General features: G+C 42.6%; 1 protein-coding gene and 1 long non-coding RNA gene across 11 annotated transcripts in view; one reads left to right on the top strand and one right to left on the bottom strand.

The window, feature by feature from the left end:
• Positions 1-25,873, top strand: part of LMO1 (LIM domain only 1) — a 73,003-nt gene that overhangs the window by 3,368 nt on the left and 43,762 nt on the right. Inside the window, exons 1-3 of one of the 10 annotated variants that reach the window (XM_040068272.2) lie at positions 14,450-14,771; positions 14,922-15,107; positions 15,776-15,935. The exons of 1 other annotated variant lie outside the window; for it this stretch is intronic. Coding sequence is in view for 6 of the 9 variants with exons in the window: in XM_040068268.2 (XP_039924202.1) it covers positions 15,083-15,107 (25 nt within the window). In the remaining 3 variants the exon portion in view is untranslated. Of the gene's footprint in view, positions 1-9,713; positions 9,821-11,095; positions 11,193-14,449; positions 14,855-14,921; positions 15,108-15,775; positions 15,936-25,873 lie in introns of those variants that run through there. 8 more of the 10 variants (XM_040068273.2, XM_040068271.2, XM_040068268.2 and 5 more) reach the window with 8 other exon arrangements.
• On the bottom strand, positions 5,189-9,593 carry LOC120754545 (uncharacterized). The gene is made up of 3 exons (XR_005701468.1): positions 9,466-9,593; positions 7,285-7,429; positions 5,189-5,568 (listed from the first exon to the last, which is right to left on the bottom strand). It is a non-coding gene; the product is annotated as an uncharacterized LOC120754545 (long non-coding RNA).

Genomic DNA, 25,873 nt, shown 5'->3' with positions numbered 1-25,873 from the left:
TACTTGTTCCAAACTCCAGAGCTGGCCTCAATGCTTCTTTGTACCACTTGATAAGTAAAGGTTTTCTTAGTTGCAAGTAGTTTTAAAACTATCAGGGACAGTTGTTGCTGTTGTTTTTTTAGCTCTAATTAAATGAAGCCAGAGAGGCACCAGTAAATAAGCAGCTGGAGGAAATGGGGAATTTTCATTGCTTCTGAGGAGACCTTTTTAAATGGGCAAGAGAGTTAGCAGGCTCTTTTACTGCTTTCTGCTTATCCTGACCAGTTATAGCTCACTAGGCTGAAACTGGAGTTCCAGACAGAGAAGTGGAAAGTTATCCAAAACTGCTCGCTTGTTTAAAAGTAATATATACATTATTGTTAGTTGTTCCATGGCATTAGATCCTGCTACATTTCAGTTAAGTTTTCTTCCATGGGCACATTCTCTTTCTTGTTTCTTTTTTGGCAGTAGGGTTTCTTTCTAACAGTATTCTAGTGCTTAGATGGCAAGGTACATTTTATCCATATAATGTTTAATTTGATAAGGCAAAATGTGATTATTTGGATTAATTAGAGCATGTAGGAGCTCTGTGTGTATGCACTTTTGATAGTCACTTTTAAACACGTACTTATATCTATTGATTTATAAATATTTGAGGTATATTTATGCAAATTTGATATACTAGCAATGTGAGGCATTATAGATCATTTGCAAGAGTGTTGTAGAGTGAATTCACATTTAGGCAGTGAGCAGCATTCATTAAATGTCCGTGCTTCAGCTGTGTGCTTCCAGGGTGGTATTTCTTCCTGGAAGGCTTCGCTGTTAAATCCACTGTAAAATGCTGCACAGTTGTATCTCAGCCTTTTTAAGTGATCACTTGACTCTGGTGACTGTTTGGTATGGAAGCTATAGTCAAAATATGTCTATTTAAAACAGATGTAGTCATTAGGAGGCCCTCCAAATTGTGCTTCTCAGCTGCTCCTAAGTCAAACTTCTTCTAGGTCAGACCACCTCCTAGGCAGGTTCAGAGATGGATGATTACCCCGTTTCCCCACGTCCATACTGCTCCATTGACAGGGGGCTAGTGCCATAAAAATAGGACTCATTACTTAGTTATCAGACAAGTTTGTTGCCATTCATGCTCCTCATTCTGTCTCACTTGTGCTATTTAAATATGGAGCTAAAAATAAGTATTAGTCCTTGCTTGTCAATAGGCACGGGGAAGGAATTTTACTGCCCCAGGTTAGTTTAGGATGGCTATTTGTTGCACCACATTGCAACAGTCTGGACAGAATGCCACAGGTAAGGTCCTTGGGGCCTCTGTGACCCAGAGAAGCTGAGTGCCAGTGCCCAGGGTGAATTTAACCATGGCATGATGAGCAGGAGGAGTGGGCTGCAATAATCTTCTGTGCGAGAGAAAGAGCAGAGCCTCAGCAGGGCCTTGCCAGCAGCAGAAAAGATTGCTTTCCAGACTGCCCCAACCATGACCTCAGGATAGGCATTTCTGACTGACCCTGTGCCATGAAGCATTAAAAACGTAACAAAATGATCCACTGGGCTCTCACTTCTTGACCTCCCTGTGAGCACAGAAGCTTTTCTAGCTCTCACTGAGAGAATGATATCATTTCTGTAGTTATCTTTACAGCTTTCAGACTGAGTTTCTCACCTGCTTAAAGAGAGCTGTGGCAACCACTATCATTTCTTCTGGTTATTTTCTTGTTTTTCTTGCACTTCTGTCATTTGCTGATGGGCCAGAATAATGTGAAATTACCCATACAACATTTCAGTTGTCTTTTCCTAATTTGTCATTTTGTTCAGATACCCGACACGTTCCTCAGGACTAGGGGAGTTGCTGCCATTCTGTGCAGAGAGTAGACAGAAAAGGGGTACTTTTCCATGGGGAATGGACTTGGTGGTCTACAAGCAGAAAATCTCCCAGTCTCTCAGACCCTGTCACAGAAATAACCCCCTTCTCTAAATGCTTGGCACCACAAGGGAGCAAAGGCAGTAACTGTGGATTTGGATATAGGTCTGGGTAGAATTGTCTTCTCCGTCAACAAGTAAAGCAAACAGCGTGTCTTGAAGACAAAGCTACCACTGCAGAAGAGTTTCAGTGGTGAGGCAATTTGGGTTGCATCCCTTTATTGACTCTAGAGCTTGTCAGCATCACCCAGCTGCTTGCATGCTGCCCATATTACAGTTTCCCTGTGCTGCTGTAGTGTGGAACATTGTGATCAGCCTCTGGATGCTCCTAAATTAAGGCAGATTATCTTTGCCTCCTAAGAAACCTCCAGAACCCAGCTGCAGCCATAAAGCTGCTCTCAAATGCAAGCTGGCTGCAGTTCAGAATTGGGGCCAGTATTTTTAACGGCATGAAAATTTGTTGTAGGCCCACTGGAAGGATTCTGTACATGAGATGTTGAACTGGAGCAAAAGCAAGACTGAAGTCCCTTGTGTGGAAAAACTGGTGAAAAAAAGATTTGAGGAGAAAGATGCATCTCTCATATGTATTACAGATAGAGTCTGATGACAATTTGGAAGAGGTATATCTTTCTTTACTGTTGGCTTATGTTCACAAATGCATTATAATGTCATGACCTCTTTTGTCTGAGTTGGCATCAGTGGAACATACCGACCATACCAATCTCATCAATATAATCAGAAAATAAGTTCATATTTTAGGCTAGTAATTAAATCCTAAGCTCTACCCATTTTGTAAGGGCCTGAACCTCCGCATGTACTTTCATACTGCCACTGGTGGCTTTTTGTTTGCATTACAGCAGCCTGAGAGTAAATGAAAGGCAAGATCCAAGATAGGAAGGCAAATTGGTTTTGCAAACATGGCAAAGAAAGTGTGTGAAATCAAATGCCAATATTAATGCAAGACATCTGCTCTCTGTTCCAGTTCTGAGCTAAGTAATCCAGTCCTAATTATACACTGCTGTGTCCTCTTCCAGCGAAGGAGAGTGGTGCAGCCATTCTTAGTACTGGTGTATAAATTTCTTTTTGGATCTGATAGATTCATTAGATGCAGGGGAGGCTTTTCATTTTTTGGTTGTCCGTTGCTTTGGGTAGCACAAAGAGAGGGGAGGAGAAAGGTTGCAGCAGGAAAAGATCAAAATCTTCCAAAAAGGACTCTGCTCCTAGAATAATTTTTTTTCCTAGAGAACTTTCCCTGCAGACCTCAACATACTATTCTCATCTGAGTGCACATATTATTCATTAAGAAATATTGGCAAGATGTGCAGTATAGTGTATGCCTCCATTAGAGCCTCCACCTGCCTGCTTTTATGAGAACATCTTCCCTAACTTTCATCTTCATCTTGTTTCTGTCTTTGGATTCAGTGAAAAATCTTGTAATTTCACAGGATGGATTTATTTTAAAGCAAACAAACACGAAAATACTCATCTCTTCGGTTTGTGTCTGTTTTCTCATCTCACACTCTAATGAATCAAGATTATCACCATTAGATTCAGATTGAACTGGATGCTGATGAATTCAAGTGCGAAACACAGCCTGGTGCAAAAGACCCTCCCTGACATGGGAATAGCTGGAATTCCTCTGTTGTGTGTTCAGCTGCCACACCATATCTTTTGTGTGCACCTACAGCTCCTGTGCCAGCAGCCATTTTCCTATGGGGTCAACATTTTTAGATGATATGTTGTTAGAATGATGTTAGGAAGACCTGGCAAGTGCCATCCATGCCAAGTATAGGCAGAGGGAGCCACAAAACATAGGGGGCACTTGCAGTGTCTTAGGGTATTGTTATTACAAAGCAACATGAGCTTGACATTGCATTTTATCTTTTCAATTCATGTGTTTCCATCTCCAACTATTTTGTGTCAATTTTGACTGGTCTCTTTAGTGCAAGTGAAGAAAAAAGCTCTCTTATTGAAGAACAGCACTGGGATTTTTTGGACAATATGTTGTGGTCTAGCTCCATGACTGGGACCCCCTGTGTGCTGCTGCAGTTTAAAGAAGAGCAGATCGCAGGAGATTATGAAAAGGCAGCTCCATGGCTCTGTCTCTGTTCACCCATCTCACATTTGATTAGTCTCTGCTTGACATCAGGCTGGGAACAATAAGCTCTGATCATAACAGAGTATGTGGCAACAAGCCCGAGAGCTCCATGTGTCACTCCAGAACCAGACACCGTCTCACTGGATTCCTCCACAAAAAAACTGAGGCCAGATTTGCCTTTCAGGTCTATCTACTGCACCCACCAAGGTGAGGAGTAAAAGGCAGGACTATCTACAGGAGAACACTGCAGTAGCAATGAACTTTTAAAGCAGAGAAGAGTACACAGAAAAGTCAGTTATTGATCCAAATAAAAGCAACGGACACTATGAGAACACTGCCACTAGAGTTTATTCATAAGTTTGGAGGTGTCTTTTTGTTGGGCTATGTGTGTTAGGGATTCATTTCCACTTACTTTAAAGAAACTCTGCACAAGCACTGTTGTGTGAAGAGGTGGCAGAGTCAAGAGTCCACGTGTTGGTTTGCTCAGAAAGACTGGGCTAAAGGTGCCTTCCTGAACTTTTGCTGAACTTCAGTTTGATATGGATTGAAATCTTATATCGCTGTTGAGACCTGATGGACCACACAAACGGAAGAACACATCTCACTCGAGCCTGGGAGAGTTTTGTGAGGTGGAAGGAGAAAGGAGGCTTTTATTGGGAAAGCATCTCCTCTATTTATGCTTTTCCCAGGGAAATCTAGCCTGTCCCAGCTCCTTGTCTGGGCCTCCTCTAAAGCTGTTCCCTTGGGTCCTTAAACCTCTCCCTGCCTGAATGCATGCTGTGGAGACATTGGCAGATCGGCAGTGTGTCACACCCAACCTCACCCCCCAGTTTGTACCCATTCACAAAATCTTTCTGACACCAGTTTTATCATTGTAGAAAGAAACTTCATGGATTCCATTGCAGCTGAGCTGTTCTGGACATCAGAGGTGCAGAATCTGCCCATTAAACTTGTTATGAAACAAGAAAGTCTAGAAATTTAGGTCTTGCTACTTTTATTTTGGGGAAAAAAAAAAAAAAAGAAAAAAAATCCAAAACATATTTTTTAACTTCTTGCTATGGAGAGCAGCAGCCAAACTAATTTATCTGTTGTAAATTTCTCTAAAAGGTCATTACAGATTGTAAAGCCTAATCGCTTAAAGTTCCAGCCTTATATCACAGTGGCAAAGAACTCATTCTCTAGAGGTTTTATTTTTGAAGCTTTGACATTTTCTTCTATCAAAGGAAATGCTGTCTTTTTAATACACAACTTTCTTTATTAAGGGATACCCTATATTTATAAAAATATTTAACATTCATTTCACATAAAACATAGTAACAGAGTTGAGTGATTTATTTTCACAGTGCATAGGCAGAGAAGTAGAGCAAGCCAGAGTTTAGAAATAATTGAGGTCTGTCGATCTCAGGTATGTATTTAAGAGGTCTTTTGAACTGCCACCCGTGTTCTGTGTGAACATAACTTTTCAGAGCACTTGTGATTTTCCTCCTTTACAGGGCTGCTGAATTGTGGCATGAGGTCAGGCCTGTGGTCACTCCCTTCTGACACCAGCAAGGTAGGTGCAAGTGACTCTGAAATGAGTAAAAATACAGAGATGTTTTGTAGCTAATTTAGTACAGACCTGTGCAAATTGTCTCAGTTATTTGTGTGAATTCAAAAATAAAACCATGTGTCAAACTGGCAGATAAAAGTCTCATCTGCTGAGAAATCTGACTTTGAAAACAACTGCTAAATTCACCATGTACAGGGTACTCTTTGGTATGGCCTGGTGCTGCTTCACTGTGGGATTCTGATTGGCCCACGTGACTTAATCACCTTCACTTATATTTTGGTTTTTTGTTGGTTTTTTTTTAATCCTGTCAGCTGAAAGATAAAATAAAAAACATATTAACCTCCCTGATGAAGCTTTATAATTCCCAACACTGAAACATTAACCAAGTCCTTAATTAAGAGAGACTGAAAGTAGAAGAATGCTTTTATGTCATTAGCTGGTTTTTGCTCCAGTCATCTGCCTCATTCAAGCATAGGATAATACGAAACCTCACGGATCTGCTAAAGGCTTGACTTAAGTATATTGCGGACTTTGCAATTTATTAAGAATGGGGAGTTGTTCTTAAGAAGCTTCATTTTCTCTTGCTTGTGCTCAAGCAAAAAGGAAAAAAGTATGAGCAGCTAGTGAGCAAGAGCCTCAAGTCAGACCCAGAGGTCTGAGTCCAACCCCTGGCTGCACAAAGGTGTGTTTATTCCTGTGTGCCTCTTCCCTCACACACTAGGAATAGCAGGAATTAATGTTAGACCAGAAACTTTCCTAGGCAGAGCACAGCTGTTCCCCTTTTTTCTGTAGTTTCTGCAGTATTGAGTGTGATGGCTTCTCAGAACTGCCTAGCCAGGGAGCATGTGAGGCACACTAATTGAATGAAAACCAGTGCACATCAGTGATGAACTGGCACCTCAGCAACGCTGTTGTCTGGTCCTCCTCCAGAAGATGCTTTAGCACTTTGTTCCAGAGAACGGAGGGTTGGGGAGCTGAGGCTTACTCCCAGACACTGATCCGTGTCAAGTTTTCCCAATAACTCGTTATGGGGCTGGTTGCCTACACAAGCACTTTTTAAAGGAGTAATCTAGCTGTTCCTCTCTAGTGTCAAGGTACTAAAGAAATAAGTGTGGTAAAATTCTTTGTATGAGACTTTTAATCTACTGGGCGAAGGAGGCTCAAAAATTACTGAAACTTTCTCATTCCTCTGAAATTACTCACTGAGCAGATATAATGGAAACAAATGCAGAACAATGCTTCATCACACTAGAAAAAGTAATTTACATAGAGAGGGGACCTTTCTGCTGGGGTTTGTCTTTTCACCTTATTAAAGTTGTAAACCTAAAAATCCCCATGACTGTAACTGCAGGATTGCAGCAGACTGTTCAAACTGCAGGATGTGTGTTTGGGAATGAAATGTTTTGGTGGTTTTGGCATTATTTTTCTCCCCTTGAGTGACGCTCTCTCATGCGCCTACAGAAGTGCAAAATTCTCTCTTGCTTTTTTCCCTCCAGGTCTTTTTCATGCCCAATGACCCCACTTTTGTCAGCTCAAGTGCAAACATTTTTTCTGAAGAGCAACACCAGTCAGCCTCTGTTTCCTCAGTTTCTTCCTGTTCTACCCCTAGCATCCCAACAGTGACCTTGAGCTCCAGTGCATGCACACAACCTTTTGCCACTCAGTAAGTCTGTGCTTAGATTAAACCACGCCATCCCTGTGGCAAGCTCAGAATTAAGGCTCAAGAGTTACATACCAAGATCTTGAAATTCTGGCTTTGCACCCAGAATCTCCTTGGCCACAGTGAGAAAAGGAATGGACCCAAGGACCAAAAGAATGCTCAGAAATGAGCTGATGCACGATGTTCTCCAGGGTCAGTATTTTTCAAGTGCTGCTGTGTTCTTTCAGAGGAGGGGAAAAAAAAAAAAAAAAGGAAAAAAAAAAAAAAAGAAAAAAAAAAAAATTCATGGAGTTAGAAGGACCAAGTTCCTGTGGGTGCAGTATGTGCCACAGAATGGAAATTAAAAAACAGAGAATTAACAGGGTTTGTTGTGTTACAAAGCTGAATGCATTTTTATCCTTTTATGTGTATACTCACAGAAAAACATACTGCACTAATGAAACACAACTTTATGTTCCCAGTTATATTTATTTTTTGTTGCCAAGCAGTCTTAGCTATGGATTTGTTTGGCTTATTGTAGGGGTGAAGACGAGGTGCTTGTGGGGTTTTTGACCCTCTTGGCTATAGGTGATGTGTACAAGGTGTGCCTTAAAGAGAGTGGGTAGAGTTGCCAAACAGGCAAGTTTAATAATGGGTACCTTGACAGGGTTGAATGTGAAGATGAACTGAGGACATGACAGTTCCCATGAGATGATGTGCAGCATTATCCCTCCTAAAATCTATCAAAAATTGTCTGTCTCCCCTCAAGGGGAACCAGCCTGAAGAAAAGTAAAAAAAAGGCAACATGGTGGAACCTAAATAAAAGCTGATAGATGAGCTGAGCTAATATTAGTTTCCTGATATATAAAGCCAAATGGATTAATGGATCAGCTCATGCATTGCCTAAGGAAACAAAAAGAAAATCTTCAATACTTCTGAGCACATTGAGGACATGAACAATACAGTAGGTCTTTAGAAAGCAAAAACCTAATTTGGGGGAATCAATTACTACTTCTTTTTTTTTTTTCTTTTTTTTTTCCTTTTTTTTTTCTTTTTTTTTTTTTTTTTTTAAAAGGAAGTTCACAGAGAGGTAAAACTTGGGTAACACGCCAGCCAGAAGTCATGCGTCTCAGACACCACAATGATGGTCGATCTTGGGTTGCATCAGTTTTGCCAAGGCTCTTTTTAGCATTCCAGCTTCAGCTAATGGAAATCAAGCCCATTATGGTAAACATAGGAAGCAAGTACATTAATAGTAGGCACTGACATTAATTCAAATAGTAAACAATTCAGAACTGTTCCCTGTACATACTAGATTATGTATCATCTTACCTGCTGTTTCAGAGGGCTACGCCTTTCATGGGTTTTTTAAGTACAGGAGATTGTCTGCCACAGAGTTTTCTGCTTTAGTAAACTATTTTCAAATTCTGCTTTGTTCCCTATCAGTCCCATATACTTTTTTTCTTTTTGGTTTTGCATGAGAACACTTTCACTCCAGAACTGACATCATCACAATGCCAGTCTGTTCCCTACATTAAAAACAGAGGCAGACAGGGCAAGTTTAGCTAAGGTAAGAAGTGGGGGAAAATCTAACGCGAACGTAGAAAGAAAAATTGAGCTTATTTATACAGTAACACGTGTGTGAGAGTAATGCCTCCCTTCCTCGACTATGCGCTCCCCCATCTTCTCTCTCACACACGTATATACACACACACTTTAACTGTGCTTTTGTGTTTTGTCAGAATTAATGAGAAAAGTTCCCTTGCCCTAGGGGTAATTAGTGTCCTTGGAGTTAAATAAGCTAATACTTAGACACCTCTGGCACAGGCAATTATGTTTGTGTATTGAATAATTGATTCAAAGAGGGGGGGAAGGGGCTGCTAATCAGATCTGAGCATAATGAATTGATTTAATTAACAGGGGAATCTGAGGGTCCCTGGGAAATGTGTGCATTTATTCAGCAGCAGGAGAGAGTGCAAAGCACATAAATTGAGAGAGCGAGCGAGGCAGGCGGCAAGTGCTTTTGCTTTCAGTGATAGGTTCACATCTTTCCTCCCTCCTACCCCCCCCCCCCCCTTCCTTTGAATATAATTTTAGATTTAGAGTGAAATCAAGAGAAAAGCACTTTAGAAGCCTGGAAAGCTCTTGCAGTAGCAACAGCAAAGGGGAGAGAGGTTGCAAGCGATCGCACGCGATTACATTAAGACAATTTCTGACAGCGCAGGTTGGGCAAGGACAGAGCAGGGGGAGCAGCCCCCGATATTGGTCCTCCCTTACCTTTTTCCTCTCTCCCCCCGTCCCCCCGCCTTCTTCTTTGATCCCTAAACTGGCACTCGAGCTGCAGCGGCGGGGCCGGGGGCGAGGCGGCTGGCGCAGGAGCCCGGCTCCAGCTCTCCGGAGCCCAGGGCGCCCGTAGCCCGCCGCAGCCCCGCTCCGAACTCGCGTCCCGGGGCAGCGCCGGGGCGGCCGCGCCGCTGCCCCCGCCTCGGCAGCGCCCCGGTGCCCGGCCCGGCGCCTCGCCCGCCCCGGAGCCCAGAGCGGCGGCTGGAGGGGGAGAGCCCCAAGGAGCCGGAGCGGCGGCGGCGGCGGCCGCCCTCGGCGCCCGGGACAATGGTGCTGGACAAGGAGGACGGTAGGTGGGATCGGGGCGCGGGGCCCGCTGCTCCCGCCCGGGCGCCCCGGCGGCGGGCGGGGAGGCACGGAGGGAGGCGACGGGGTCGGGGGAGCTGCCCCGCGCCGCGGCACGGCGCCGCTGCCCGGCCCGTCCCGCACCGCTCCGCTCACAAAGGGGGGCCGGGGACGGCGGCTCCGCCGCACCCGTGGGCCGCTCTCCGCGGTGGCCGGGCCGAGCGGGGCGGCGCGGGTGTCCCCGGGACGCGGCAGCGGCTGGCCGCGGCCCCCGCTGCGTGCTGCTGCCCGGCCGGGGGAGGGTCTGACACCGCAGCCCGGGCACCGGGCCGCCATCAGCGCCGCTGGCCTCAGCGCGGGTCCCCGCCGGGCCAGCCCCGCCGGCTCCCGAGGCCGCGGATGCCAGAACGCCGCCCCGCGCTCCCGCTGAGGGCAGGGCGGTCCTGCGTGCTCGTGTAAATGGCCACAGAACGTCCCTGAGCCGGGCTGGCGGGGGCTTCAACTCAGAAAAGTGGATGCCAGGCTCAAGAGACAAGTGGGAGATGCCCTCCTTCGCTGTCTTTTTTTTTTTTTCCTTTTTTTTTTTTTTTTTCCCCCCCTCCCCTCTACCTCTTTTCCTTCACCTTCCCCTTTCTCTTGATCTGGAGTTTCTGCCTCAGAACGGGGAGAGTCTGCCCGCCGCGACACCGCCAAGTGGGACGGGGTACGAAGAGCAATCCCGGGCTGGCTTGTGCGAGCGGCCGTGTGGGAGGGAGCCGAGGCGCTGACAGCCGCAAGGTTAAATGCTCCCTGCCCCAGAGAGGTGCGTGCGGAGGGAGCTCGCCGCACGCTCGTCACATGCCTCTGGGCCCTCGGAGAATCCCACTCCCAGCAGCGTTTTTTTCCTCCTTTTTTTCTTGAAGTCCTCTGAAGCAAACTGATGTAGTGTTACTAATGGGGGCTGTAGTGCTCCAGTGGAAAGCATGTGTATTGGAGAAGAGGGAACTTATCTAACTGGTCGGTGAGAGATAACAGTAGAAAGACTTTTCTCATTCCTCGCCCCCTGTGCATTTAGATAAAAAGGTTAAGTAATGCCCGAGGAATTAAACACAGGTAATTTCTTACTGGTGTGTGGAACAAGGTTTGTGTTTCTCTCCGACCTCACTTTCAGGGGTAACCTGCGTTGCAAGAGTCCTCTGAATTTTGCTCAGCTGCAGGAAGAAAAGAGAGGAAGGGCTCTTAACGTGTCTATTAATACCCCTTAATAATAATAACCAGGTGATGTCTTCATCGCGGTGACTCTCTGTCAGGGGGTGCCTGCCAACCCGTGTCTGTTTCCGTGTGATTGACAGGCTGCCAGCAGGATGCTGCCTCCTTTACAGGGGCGAGAGGCACAGGTGAGCTGCGAGGAGAGACCGAGATCTGAAGAGGGTTTCCTAATAGGGGTGTTTGGGCTCTTTCAAGTGTCTCAGACGTACTCATTAAACACGAAGAGCTCGGGGCTGGGCTGACGGTGCTGTAAGGAAATGAAACTAGAGCCGTTGATTATCCAGACAGTTCTCAACAGCCTCCTTCCAGGAGATGTCACGAGCGGCTGTGTATAAAAGGGGATAATGGTGGTGGATGGGAGAGGTAAAGAGGAAATTAGTGTGGGGTGCACTTAAAAAAAGAGCAAAGTAGGAAACAAACCCCTGATGAGAGGGATGTCAAGATCAGAGCCACAAAGTGTGGTAATGCCCAGGAATCTCCTGTGCTGTTGACGGAGTAGTTATGCTCGAGGAGAAATTATGGTCACTTTTAAAGGTGCACTGGAGAAATGGGGGACAGGCGGTGAGACTCAGGGAAAAAACTCTTCTTATGAAGAGGTCATTTTACCTTTGTAAGTTTCTTTCTGCCTGATTCAAATGGGCTCCACTTGCCCGCTCATCTGTAAATGTTGAAAGGGGATGCTGGACCTGCGTAGGTTACAAATGGACTAAAATGGAAGCTTTTGCTAACTAAACCAATTCCTTTTGAAATCAAGCTTGAATGAGCTTGTTAATAAAAGTGGGTCTGGCTTACTCCCATAAATGCCCCTTTTTTCCCTTTTATTTTTTTTTTTTTTCCCAGAAGCCAGTCTGATTTTTACCTCCTAAAAATCTCAGCATCGTGGCTACTATCCAATTTTTCCCTTGATTTAAGAGGCTTTGCTATGTAGAGTTTTTCTTTGAGGGGTTTTCTTCTTTTGAGGTTTCTGGCAGCGGTGGAGGTATTCATAGTTATTACTGCATAGACAAGACAGGATTTCAGGATTACCCCTCCCAGAAGTCCTGGTGCATCACAAGGAGGACACTTGCTGCCTTGTAGATATGTGCCCCTTGCTTTTGCATCCCTGAAGGCTACTTGGGAAGCTGGGCCATGGCCATTGGCCTCGGAGGCAGCTGCCCACTCTTTCAGCTCAAGGCCTTAGGGCTGTTTGCCATCCCCAGTGTGACACCAGGATTGTCCCAGCGGTGCGATAACTGCGGATTTGTGTTTCCACTCTGGGTCTGTGAGCAAAAAGCTTCCTTGGCAAGCACGCTCTTGTGGTGCCGAGAAGTAGCAGAGACTCAATGATACTTTTCTATAGGTCTTCACAGATACCATTGAGGATGAAGGGACAGGCTGAAAAAATAACAATAATAATCTTTCTGACTTGATGTGTTGTGGCATCACGTCAAGTTATGTCAGGGGAGTAACAGCATTTTGTATGTTTGAAGTGACATAATATAACTTGACTGATGCAACATGACTTGATATTAGAAAATACTGGTTCACAGTGGAACTTTGGCAGGTATCTTCCCCGAACAGATGTTACGAACTGAGAGAAGAGGGATGAGAGAGGTGGGGAAGAGAAAAGTTGAGAGGGGAAAAACTTCAAGGCTCGCATTTTAGTCAGTTCCGCTATGTAAATCACTGCAGAATTTGCTGTGGGCATGCCAACCTACGCACCGTGCAGCGCATTTATAAGTTTCAAGATAATGAGAGTTAAGATATTTTTCAAATACGTAAATGTTTTGATCATAAAGACCAGATTTCTGCTTAAAAAAGTAAACTGACATCAGGTAGCATGATTAATTCCAACAGATTGTGTTAATTGTAGTTTACTTAAATTGCTGTACAAATGTGTTGGGGGTTAGAAAACTTTTTTTTTTTTTTTTCCCCCTAATTGTTAGTGTGTGAAATGAGTAAGCAGATAAAGTGTTTAAAAAAATCTGTTTGCACAGGGAGTAATCCAGCCTCATGACATGATGGAGCAGTAAAGGAATAAAATGTACATTGATCCAGTACTGCATATTTTTTCGTGGGTGCATTATGTCTGCTAGTTTGCTCTGCTGCAGAACTCAGCTGTGACAGACAATGGCTAACTTCATTTTTAGCAAAACCTTGCTTTTCTTGTAGTTATTAAATAGTGAAAGTTGAAATGTACCATATATTTAGGGGTAAGTCTGTCCTTTTTGAAGGTGGCAGGGTTGAAAAGTACACAGTCAGAAAGCTGGAACATTTTTGGAGTTCCCCGTTTTCTGATTGAGGCAATAGTATATTGAAAGTGTTGAAGTGCTTCAAATCTAGAAACAAAATCTGTGATTTTGTTAGTTTTTGCACAGATGCTTTGAACTATTAGACTTTAGTCTTTGGGATAAAGTCCTCCTCCTTTTTAGCTTGTGACACTTCCTAAAAGAAAGTGATTATTATGGTGGTTGCACTCTTACACTAAAATACGTATTCAACACTTGCAAACTAGTATCACTAGGAAACAGGAGTTGTTGGAAGCACTAGGTGAAAACAGCTCAATGTAAAATGATACATTCAACATCAAATATTCTCAAGGACTGTTAGGATTAGGTATTGTGAATGAAGGGGGAAGGAAAAGCCACTTCAGCTGGGGATAAGGAATCTAATTAGAAATCGGTATTAAGGGTATATAACTTGAGCCCACTATCATGCTCTTTAGAGTACCGTAGTATCAGTTCTAAAGGGGAGGAAGAAGTATCATGAAAGCAGAAATGAAATGTTTTCTCGGAGTAAAATACTAAGATGAGTGAAACGGTGCTGTTGATCTTGGTAGCAAAGTGTCTGATCCCGCAATCCTTGCAAGAGCCATTGGAGACAACAGATGACTTGTCTGAAAAAGGAATGAGAGTTGCAGGATGAGGGATAAAAGACATGGGCCTCCAACTTGTCACTTTATATTTGAGTACTGATGGCATTTCTGACAAGTGGAGCAAACCTGTTAAGGGTTTGTATCGCGTTTGATTAGGTAAATTAATTTCAATATTGACCTAGTGAAAATGGAGCTGCATTGTCCGGAGTACACGCTGAAACTAATACCAACATGTGAAAACAAACCCCAAAATATTTGTGCAGAAAATTAGTATCAAGTTTTAGGTCACCAGAGATATGTGAAACGTAGCTGGGAGCAGCGGGGCTGGCGTAACGCAGCTGCGGAGAGTTGTGAGCCTCTGACCTGCCCGAGCTGCTGCGTGGCGCCAGACACAATCCCGGCTGGCAAGGAGCAGGGCTGGAGCAGGGCTGGAGCAGGGCTGGAGCATCCCCGCGCCCCGGCCCCGCAGAGGACAAAGAGGCGGCGGCGCAGGTGGCCCCGCGGCCGGCGGCACCTGGGCGGGGGCCGGGTGGGCTGCAGGTGGTGCTGCTGAGCCGGGAAGCCGCTCCGCCGGGAAATCCCGGCTGGAGCGCGAGAGGGGGCCCTGGGAAACGCGTGCATTTATTCGTCGCAAGGGTGCAAGGCTTACCAGTTGAGAGGCAGAGGCGGCACTAGTCGGGCTTAGGTGGTCTACCCTCTCTGAATATAATTTCGGATTTAGGTTCATCTTAAATCCAAAGGGAAAACACTTTATAAGGCTGAAAGCTGTGTAGTTGCAAGAGCCAGGGTTATGAGCTATCAAAGGCAATTACATTAAAATAGATTATACTGTGTGAATTGAACCATTTAGAAGGTGAGAACCAAAGAAACAGCTCTGATCCCCCTTCTTTCTAAATTGCAGTTTTAGTTCCTTGCAATTCTGAGGCACAAAAGTAGGTGAGACTGCTTTTGTATCTGCAAAGTGCTTTATTTCTGAGTGTAATTCTAACTGAGTGCAATCTAGGTTAAAAGCTGGACAACTGGGTAATTAGAGCTCGCTTGCTGCTAAAGGACGATCAGCTGTACCGTAGCTCATTTGTGTTCCCAGAGACTTGCTCTCCTCTCCCCTGAGCGGAGGCTGCTGCGGAAGAAGCATCTGTGCCCGGACTTTTCTTGATTGCGGAGATGATGGTGCTGGACAAGGAGGACGGTAGGTGGGCTGAGATTGTGTAAGCCTGTGCTCGGTGTCTTCTGTGTGCAGCTAATGTAGAAATAAATAGTTTTGAAGCAGATGTGCGCTGTGCATTTCACAGTGTTCTGCTCTGAGCTTCTGATGTTTTTCTGTCGTGTAGGTAAAAGCATGCTTGCTCTTTATTTTTTTTTAACCTCATCTCTGACATGATCGGACAGCCAAGAAGGGTTTACTCCAGGCTCTGTTTGCTGAAGCACGTAGCAGAAACATCTTGATTTTTTTTTTTTATTTTATTTTTAAATATATATGTAGATTTTTCTTTCTGCAAGTTACTCTAATATATCCATTTTAGCCTGTTTGTTTTTACAGCTTTTATTGTAAATCTAATTTTGCGATTTTTCTTTCCCTTTCATTTGCATGCCATTTAGGTCTCTTTAATGTGCATCTTTAATATCTGTTTCTCAAAGCTTTTCTTCATAGCTATAAACATAACGACAATAAACTAATAAGCCTCTGTGGCAAAAAAAAAAAAAAATTAAAAAAAAAGGCAATGTTGGTTTATTCTAAGAATTTACTCCCTTCTTTTAATAGCAGAAGTGGAGGTTCATTTGGGATGTAATTTCATGAATGAAGCTGAAGGACAGCCTGACTGATTTGAGGACTTTATATATGCTTATTTTTTTAAGCTGACTAGTCCTTATCAAGGATGCTTCAGGGGAGCAAATTGATGTGAGGAATATCAGACAGTGTTAGTAGCCTGAATCACCTGATGCTACCTTTTGCACGGTGCCTGCCAGGGTGTGCAACTTAACTGATCAGTCATCAGTAGTTTCTAGGACAAAGGCGGTAAGTCCGATCACAACTTTTAATGAGGGTTGGTTTTTTTTGGTTTTGGGGTTTTTTTTTTGGCTAAGGCTGCTTGGTGGCTTAGGTCTTCCCTCATAGCTCGTAGACTGAAAGCAAGGTTTAAGACTGAGGCAGAGCAGAAGGCTTCTGTAGCCATCCACATGGACTTCCATCCACAGCTCTGCCTCTTGCCAAGGACCTCTGCCTTGGGTGGCACTTTGTGCATGGACAGTGGCACTTTGTGCATTGCCATTCGAAAGTAAGAGAAAGTACCAAAAAATTGTAAGACTGTAGACAGGAAACGGCTTTTCACAGGGAGCTAAAGAGCTTGGAGAAACTGGAAGTTGGGCATTTTGGCAGTGGCATTGATTTTACTTAAATATATGTATTGTTTTTTAAAATATTTATGAGAAAAATAACTTGTAATTTAAAGTCACTTTCTTGTGCTGGGGTCATGCTAACCATGTTTTGTGACTAGTACTGAAAGCTGCTCAGCGCTATTAAGTTGAAATTATATGATTTTTATTCTACAACCCATATCTATCTTATAGTATTTTACAACTGAATTAGTACTGCACTGGAGAATAATTCGGAAGGCTTGACTGTTGAAAGACCAGAAGTCTTCTACTAAAGTTTCTCTTCCCTCTCTCCTTTCCTTGCTTGCCAAAAATGGGAGTATTTTAGACGTAGCATTTGAGGTCTTATCTCGTTATAAGTTTGATTTCTAAAATTCTCACACTGGCATATTCACGCACGTAAAATTTTTATCTAGTTTCTGGTGTGGCATGTGAGGTTTTGTTTCTTGAAGCATTTGGGAGAATGAAAAAATGTGGGCTTTTCACAAAGACTTGACACCTTTAAAATATGACACCAAGCAGAAATGCATCATTATCAGTGGGCCCTTGTATGCAGATTCAATCAGATTTGGACTGAGAGTTGACCAATGTGAGATCAAAGTCCTTGTATAAGTTGTCATTCCCTTCTGAATTTATTCCATGCTAATTAAGTTGGCATCACAAAACTGTGAAATAATCTTATTTGCAGGGGGGATAAATAATGGGCTTTATTTCTGTTAAGATCTCGTAAGTTCCTTTGTTAACACAGTAGAACTTTTAAAAAAATGAGTAGACGCGGAGCATCTGTTACACATCTTCTAGATCAGCTTTGCAGTTGACTGGCCTGTGGATAAAAGACACGCTAAGTGCTTGAGTATTGCTTATGCTGGGAAAACAAATGAAGCTAACAGGGTTTCAAAGGCTTTGAAGCAGTGTCACTCTCAGAGGTGTTCGGTTGTTTTCTTTGGCAATATAAGTTGAAGCAAGTTAGTTTACTTTATTAGAGGCATAAGGCTACTCTTGTAACCTTCCTCTGACTAAGATGAATTTGGCGGACTGACCTTACTTCTTTCTGGACCACACGTGTTGTGCTGGGTTTGAGTTTTTGAGGTTGTTTTTTTTCCCTCCTTAGGAGTCATCTCTTTTAAAGGGTGGCAGCATTTTCTCTATTTTGTTAAATCTCCCTTTTCAATTTGTGCCTCCCTGCAGAACTATGTTCTGCTATGATGGAGCAATGCAAATCAAGTAGAATAGCCCAAATTAATTCTTCACATTGGCGGCAGTATGATTGCTTGCATGGAATCAATAATGCATCATAGAGGGATCAAATTTTGGAGTATAATGTGTGAATAATGCTTGACACAAAACAAAAATTCAGTCATCATAATAGCAATTAGGAAAAAGCTGCAGCTTATCCCAGCTGTAATCTTTGCTAACAATGAAGCACAGCCTGGTAATCAGCATGTATGGTATGAAATGCACTAATAGAAATCACGGCTCTTTGTTATGTGTGTGGGGGGTGAAAGTTTCCTTTTCAGCTAACTTGTGCTGTGTTAACCAGACGTGGCATCCTTCAACCAAATTGTGGAGTGTGTGTGCACTTGTAAAAACACTGATCAGCTGTGTGTTCATCCTGATGTTTGCATAGATAGGAGCACCCCAAATCATGGGTCCTTTGTGTTTTTGAGCAGAACTCTGATTAAACAGATTACAGGAGTGGGCTGAGTAAATAACATATCAGAGGACTCCATTAAACATGTACCTTGATTTTATAAAAAAAGTTTTTATATATAGTTTCTTTAAAAATGAAAAATATGGATACTCAGTGCTTGTGTGCATCAGGGTTGGAGACTGTCTTAGGTTGATGGGTGATATTTAGGGCAATGAATATTAGGTAATTTGAAACTGGATTAGTGCAGCAGTTGGGTTCCCTGTTGTGTGAGAGCCCATCTTGCCCTCACAGAAGGTAAAAAAATTGCAGCATTTGGAATTAGAGAAGTAGAGAAATGGCTTGTGTAATGTCAGTGACAGGAATTGTGCCACGGCGCCCTGGCCAGGACAGCAGAGCTGTGGGCTGGCTTCACAAGAGAGCATGCCAGCTCCCGTATGGAGGTACCTATAGGTAGGTGTATCCTATGGTTGGATAGGTAATCCAACTATCCATCTATCTCCAGCAACACAGGTCCTAGCAGTCCTGTTCTAGAGTTAAAAATCTTTTTACACACTAAAATACAGCAGGTACAAATTGTGCCACGCAGGAAGAAGAGCTGTTTCTGTGTGCTGCTGGTATCTTTTGTTTTCCTTTGAGCGTACCTTTCTCAGGTGTACCTATTGAGGAGTCATACAGAGAGAGAAAGGGAGATGGCACGGTGGCTTTTCCTCATGTGACATGGAATTTAACTTTTCTGTTGCTTAATGTTCCTGAATCTTTCTCTCTTTCCTTTTTATCTCCTGTGCCACTCTAACTCACATCTTCTCCATGGTCCACTGGTGTCAAGATTACCATGTATGAGGAATCTCTACACATCTTCCCAGACATCAGCTTACTTACAAAATGACTGATAAAGGTCACCAAAGACCTTATTTTTACCTATTTAGATGAGTTAACTGTTTTTTTGAGGGCTTGATCTTCACACATACGGTTTTGGCATGACTTCGGAAGTTTGGTCTGGCTTTAGTTCACGACACGATGCCCATTTTTGACTCAGAAGTATGGCAATGGATTAATATATTCATGAAGAGGAGATAAAAAGTTATCCAAGAATTATTCTAAATAAAATTAGAGCACATTCGGCAGCAGAACACGAGACTCGGTCTGGCCATAAAGGACCAAAAAAACATTTGGACTGTTTCTCCAAGTGTGGAGCTAGAGGTAGTTCTTCCTGAAGATTCCCTCTGCCCCTGAAATGGCAAATATGGAAGCACGGCAGAACCGTGGGGTAGTAAAGTATTTGCCTAAACCTCTTCAAGAAATGGGGACTACTGTAGTTGGAGCAGTGATAACCTAGATATCCATTTAAAGAAATCTCATCCTATGCAAAGAAGAGGAGTGAATGGAGGTTGCAGGCCTAAGAGGAGCAAACTGCTTTGTATAGGAGTATGGCAGGCGATCAAATAGTTCCTAGTGTTTGTTCAGACTAGATAGCTGAAGGGATATGGTAGGATGTATCATACTTCATCCCCAGATGCTGTTGACACGTGATAATTGCCTGGTTGACATAACAAGCGTTGAAACAGTGTAAGGACATTTTTCAGCTTGGGTAATAGGGCAAAGGAAACAGCTTGTTCTTGGAAATCTGTTTGCTCTAATTTTGTTTTAATGCAGTAGAAAGTATACTTGATACCCTGGCAGCAGAACATAATTCGTCTTCTTTGGAGTTAGTGTTAAATTTTATTATCTTTAATAAATACAACATGAACATGTCAGCCTGTTTGTCATAGCCATTCCAAAAATGCTCTCTTATGGTAGAATCTTCAGAAAAATTCCTTTTAAGAGCAGTGCATTATTAATAAAGTAATCCATTAGGTCTGGTGATAAAGGGTCACAGCAGAGTCTGAAATATGTTTCTTAAATGGTTAAGAAATTTAACATGGTTGGAGGATTAATTGATTTCATTTGGAGGCTTTCTTAATGTTTTCAGGCATTGTGTTTAGAGATGGTTTTCTTCTCTTTGGAAATGTGCTTGCTGCTCAGTTTTGCTTCACTGTCATTAGCATGAACTATTACATTTCTGCTAAAGGCAAACTGTTCTTTTAGCATTATGACTGATTGCATCTGTGAGGAGTTCTAGTCCTACTTAGGTAAAGAATACGAAAGTTTATGGCAAATAAGGTATTATACTTGAAATCAATTCAAAATCAGAATAATGGTATCAAGCATTAAGTGTTGCAGTATAAGAATAAAGAAGGCACTGCAGATGCCGCTAAATGCCGAACTGTAAAACTCTAATGGGTCTATATCTTTTAAAAATTGGACAGAATTGTCATCATTTAGAATACATAGGCATTGTTTTAAACTGTATAGAAATCACTGCCCCCAACTTCAATAATGTGCGTAACTGTTGCCAGGGAATGATTTATTCAGTGAATGTAGCTTCTATTCACTGAAGACTTGGGGGTGGAGGGAAGGGCGTTTTAAAATGAAAGTTGTTCACTATTAGATTTACATAATTAAACCAATCTGAGAAGAATTCACCACAGCTACTGTTCTTTAGTTCTCTGTGAGTGTGTGTGTTTTCTCTGTCCTCCAGTGGGATGATGACTCCCAAGCCCGAGTTTCCAAGCGCAGTGTGGGGTGCTATCCATGCAAACATGCTCAGCTCTCCAGTGAATGTTTTTGCAAAGTACTTTCTACTTTACACTCCATATCAAAGCAGATAATGGATGCTCTTGTCCAAATTTAGAGGGTTTTTAAGTTTCACTGAACACTTTCAAGTTCTTTACACTAATGTTCAGAGTTCCTTGCACACTAACCAAACTCTGAAAGGGTGATTTGGGCAGTGAAAGTATTATTTGTCTTCTTTTTAAACTATTGATATCAACAGTTCTAGTTTCTCTTAAAGAAAAAGTGGATGATTGTTGCATATTCATGACTGAACTGCAGAGAACTTGGACCAGAATTAAACAATTAACCCTCTCGCCAACATCCATTTGAGTAGAAGCCAGGGATGTTCCTACTTGGTTTATTATGGATCTGAGATACAGAAATGTATTCCGGAGGACTGTGTTTCTAATAAATAAAAAGGCATAATGAGAATGTAACTGGGAAGGAAGACAAAAGCAGCCATGCTTTAAATTGTTAATGATGGTGCCAGTGGCTGCAGCTTTACCACAGCTGTTTAAATTGATCAGCTAGTGAAAATGTTTTGTTTTGGCATTTTCCCTGCATGTGCAACTCTTTCGAAGGGACTTCTGGAAGCTTTTCAAAGAGGAATCATGATCTTTTTTTAAACTAGGCTTAGAGCACCAGTGTTTCCAGTATTTTGGAATCCAATATTTAAGGATGCAGTTCAGTTTTTCTTTTGTAAAGTTTTTGGCTGATGAGCCATTATTTCCCCTAGATTTCCTTTACCGCTTTTTTTCTTCCCCTCCACAAATACTGCAAATTACTCGCTACCCATAAAAGCAGAGGCAACAGCATGCTTCCTAGCTGTCCTTTTTTTTTTTTTTTTTTTCCTTTTCTTTTTTTCTCTCCCCATCTCTGTTTTACTGATGCTACTGAGCTTGATCAGAACAGCAGAAAAGGGGCTATGTCGATTTGCTATGCATCTTTTGGTCAAGCATCCAGTGTGAAATTGTTCCATAAAATGTACTTTTTCATAGGGAACTAGCTCCTAATTTCTTTCCTGGTTGGCTCTACTTTGCAGCTGAAGTGGGTTAAGCAATATTTCTTTATCCTTTCCTTCTGTTCCAGAGAAATGGGCATACGTTTCAAAAAGATGCAATCTCTTCAAGGCGGAGAGGGAGGAGAAGATTGGACTTTGTGTGCTCATAAGTGATCTGGTAGAGTTGTTTGAGCAGAGGGCAGGCTTGAGCTGGTGAGCCGTGGTGTCGCTTTCAGAACACCTGCTGCCTTGAGTTCATGAGCAGATCTGCCTGGGACCTTGTGTGAAGCCTCTTCCTGGCATTCCTGGTGGCAGGTGACTTCTGGACAGGCCATGCCTTACATAACGTTGAACAGCCAGGTTTCCGCATTAATGTACTTGGAGTGAGGGTGGGTACTGAACATTATTCAGGAGCCATTATATATTTATCCTTATACTCATTTGTGGAAAATGATTTCTGTAAGTACCCTGTTACGATTATGAAAGCCTAAATAAGCATCAGTCTCAAACCCTTTGACCTGTCTGCACAGAATGGAGATCTGTTTTGAAAAGGACTCCTTTATATCTGTTTTTACTCCATGCCCTTCCATTCATTTGCCTATACAAAGCAATAAAGGGTAAAACCAAAGTAACATAAATTGGTCTGTCTTCCTGAATCCATGTCTCGCTAATGTACCCAGATTAACTCAACTGTAAATTGTCTCCTTTGGATGTCGTGCCTTGCTAAAAGTTTCCTATATGATTCATGATTTGGATTGCTTTTAACAGCTATTGGCTAAGCAATATGGTAAATGTACAAGGTGATGCAATTGGCATTAGTGAGAGGATGCACAGGAGCATGTAATGCAGTCAATACTACATTAACTACTGATGCCCAATTACAGAAACTGGAAGAGTGGCTTTTAGGAGCATTAGGACTTGCAGAAGAGCTGAGATCACCTGCCGCTCCTTGCCTAAAAGCTTCACCCTTTACGCGCTGGGATCAAAGCAAACATTTAGTTGCTATTTTGTCATGTATAACAACGAAGGTATTTTCCCCCCCCTTTTTTTTTTTCCAAAAAAGTGTCACACTGATGCTTTTAGCACATGTAAAATCCTATCTCTGTATTTCAAGACTCTACTTCCATCTCCTGGGGCAAGACTTTATTTGAATAAAAACTCTTTAACCACCTCTGCATTTATTGTTTATCTGAAGCTTACTATTTCAGCCAGTTTTTCTTTTAAAGAAATACTAAGTGATATTTAGTGTCCTATTTCAGTGTGACAGAGTGGACTCCCCATTGCTCCCCCCAGCTTCTTTCCCTTTTCTAATCTGTATGAGATTGTTTGTGACCTCAGGTGGCTCCAAGTCTCTAAGAAGTGTTTTAAAATACAACCAGATACCACATAAAACAGGATATTTGAGTGTGCAACCTCTCTGTAGTCCACATTCAGATTAAGCGCACATTGTTTCCACCACTGCTTTTAAACCCATTTGCAGCAGATGGCAAAGGACAACATTATACTAAAAGACAGTGCATACTTTTAGATTGTGCTGTGTGATCACAGATTCTAAATCTTGTAAAAATAATGAGTAATGTCACTGCTGCATGGCAAAGCTAGCAACCCACAAAGTTCCTCTGGACTTGGAGCAAGATGGAAAATTAAGCAGCTCTAAGAACACTGAAATATTTTAATATAAAAGACAGCTGGCAGGTGGCTTATTGCTCTTGTTGTAGCATTTGTCTTTACTTCCAGCTATGATACTTGCTGCTTTTAATCCTCAAAGTATTTTGCCAGTACTGAGGAATTTGTGCACCCCGAGTGATCATCCCCTGGAACTCAGGCCTGGATATCTGGGGGATGTCCCTGACCCCCATGAGGCATGGGTGGACTTTTATGTTTTAGCAGTCCCTGGTTTGTTCCTCTCTGTTGTCTCTCTGCTGGGCCTGGGTCCCACCTTGCGTGCTGTCCCATGCTGGGTTAGGAGGTCAGACCTCTGCAGAAGAAAGGAGAAATAACTTCTGGATCTCCTGGGAAGGACAGAGTGCTATTGAAGCAATTGCTCTCCGTAACTGTTTTGGGGGCAGTTTTATTGATCCCTTCTCAATTGGCAATTTTAATTTTGGGAGCTTTTTATCCCTGAGGTCCAGTCCAAGAAATTGCAAATTGTTGAAGAAAAGCCTTTGCTAGCTTATCTTCCTGCCGTAATTATGAGCATTGGTCACGTTCCCCTCCTGCTATGACTGTATTGGTCTTGTCCCCCTCTTCCATTTCATGGGGGTGACAGAAAAAACAGTGTAAGGCTGTGCTGAAACATCCTGACAGTCCACAGGCATTTCCTCAGTGACTTTTTTTTTTTTTTTTTTTTTTTTTTTTTTTTTTTTTTTTTTTTTTTTTTTTTTTGGTGGATGGTGCCTTAACTTCTCAGCCAGCAGTTGTGTTGGTTGTCCCTGTGTTTGCCCCAAAGCCCTCTGGAGCTCTGCCCCATCCTTGGGTACGGGGCTGGTCTGGGGTGTTTGCTGCAGCCGGGGGCAGAGGAGAAGCCAGTTATTTTTAAGTCTGACTTGCTTTCAGGTGCCAATCAATGCTCTTTTGAACATCTGGGGGAGGAGAGCAGAAGGTGACCTGCTGGTTTTCCCCTTGCACTAATGTGTTTAAAAGGTGGCACCAGCGGTGGGGGCGTGGGGAAACTCAGCTGAGCTGTGCCTTCAGCGCGCTTGAAGCGCAGACAAGTATCCTGAGCTTGATGCACTTTCCAAGCTGTACAGTGTTTGAAAAGTCTGAGGTACCCAGCAGGGCAAGTCAAAACGTCCTTGAGCAACTTTGTATTTAGACAGCGTTTTCTCTTTGCCTTTGATCAGGAGGGAACAGATGTGCCTCCTCTCATGTAAGTGTTTGTGCACACCCCCTGATGTATGTTCATTCCCTGTCCTTGTGCAGGGCTGCAGTATTTAGGGTATGCTGTTATTTCTCTTTGTTCTTTCTTATTACTGTTGTTCTGTTGCTTTTTTGTTGTTGTTTTTCTAGTGAGTCTAAGCTGGAATTTAAAGAGGTCAGACTAAACAAGGTTTTAACTTTCTCTCATTTCCTTATCTCTCTTTAACTTGGATAGAATAGAAAAAGAATATATATCGTAATGCTTCCTTAAAAAAAAAAAAAAATTATGCATATATATAATCGATTCCTTGACTAGTTTTTTGGGGGGCAGGTTTTGAGCATTTGGTCTAAGTGGGCTGCTCAGTGAAATTTGTACATTCATAAAATAGCTGATTGAAAAGCAATATTTCAGATAAATACAAGCCAGCGATCTATCAGCAGTTGTAATAAAAGCTGGGCTTCAGGCTGTGATTTTATTTTGAAATAATAAGAATTGCTTTATTCTTTTTACTTGAGTTACCATGGTAATTCTGTCGTGTAGCAGTGTTATATTGATTTAGAAAGTGGACAGTAATATTTCTTTTGTGTTATTCTGTTTCTAGGGGTTGATTTCTAATTTCCACTTGGAGATTACTTTTATAAATTTCTTAAGTCCTTCCACTTTTTTCTCTAGCAGTGTAATTTTCCTCTCACACATTGCTATTTTCTGAGCTTATTGGTTTGCTCTTATTTTAAATTAAACTTGCTGGTTTCAAATATTGAAATGACATCTTTGTCTGTGTCTGTACTTTGGTTTAGCAAAATATTACAGTCTGCTGTTTTATGCTTAATAATTCAAGGGAAGCTTTATGTCTGCCATCAGTGGTTGTTGGTAACTCATGACTAAACCAACACAGAGCTCAAACCTCTGACATTTTAATACCAGGTAATGGTGCTTCCACCCTGCACACTGTTTGGGTTTTTCTTTAATCTGCCTTGTGTGTGTGCTAAAAAGAATGCCAATTAAATTCTGAAGAGATCAGGAGGAGCTTTTGGGTGGGGTTGGGTCTTGGCCACTTTAGGTCTCTTTTGCGAGAACCGCTGGTTTTATCTATGGCACAGGTACCATTCCTGGCTGCCATATTTCTCTTGCAATTAAAAAGCTTCAAGTTTTCTAGAAGCAAAATATTGACTTGCAGAAGTGCTTGTACACACTTGTGGCTAGCAAAAAGTAACAAACTCCTTTTGCTCTGTGCAGGATTGTTGTGTAAGATTTTCCCAAGCATTCTGATTCTGTGCTACCTTAACTATGGAGCACTGCTTTAGATTGCTGCTGCTTTAAGAATTGACAATCTAAACTGGATGTGGCTGTTACTTGTGTCATCTTTCTTTTTTTGTGAATGAGAAATAATGCTTCTATTCCGAACCTGGGAGAAGAAGG

Source organism: Hirundo rustica, chromosome 6 (genome assembly GCF_015227805.2).
Source record: "Hirundo rustica isolate bHirRus1 chromosome 6, bHirRus1.pri.v3, whole genome shotgun sequence".
Lineage (NCBI taxonomy): Eukaryota > Metazoa > Chordata > Aves > Passeriformes > Hirundinidae > Hirundo > Hirundo rustica.
This window is presented reverse-complemented; position numbering and strand designations above follow the sequence as displayed.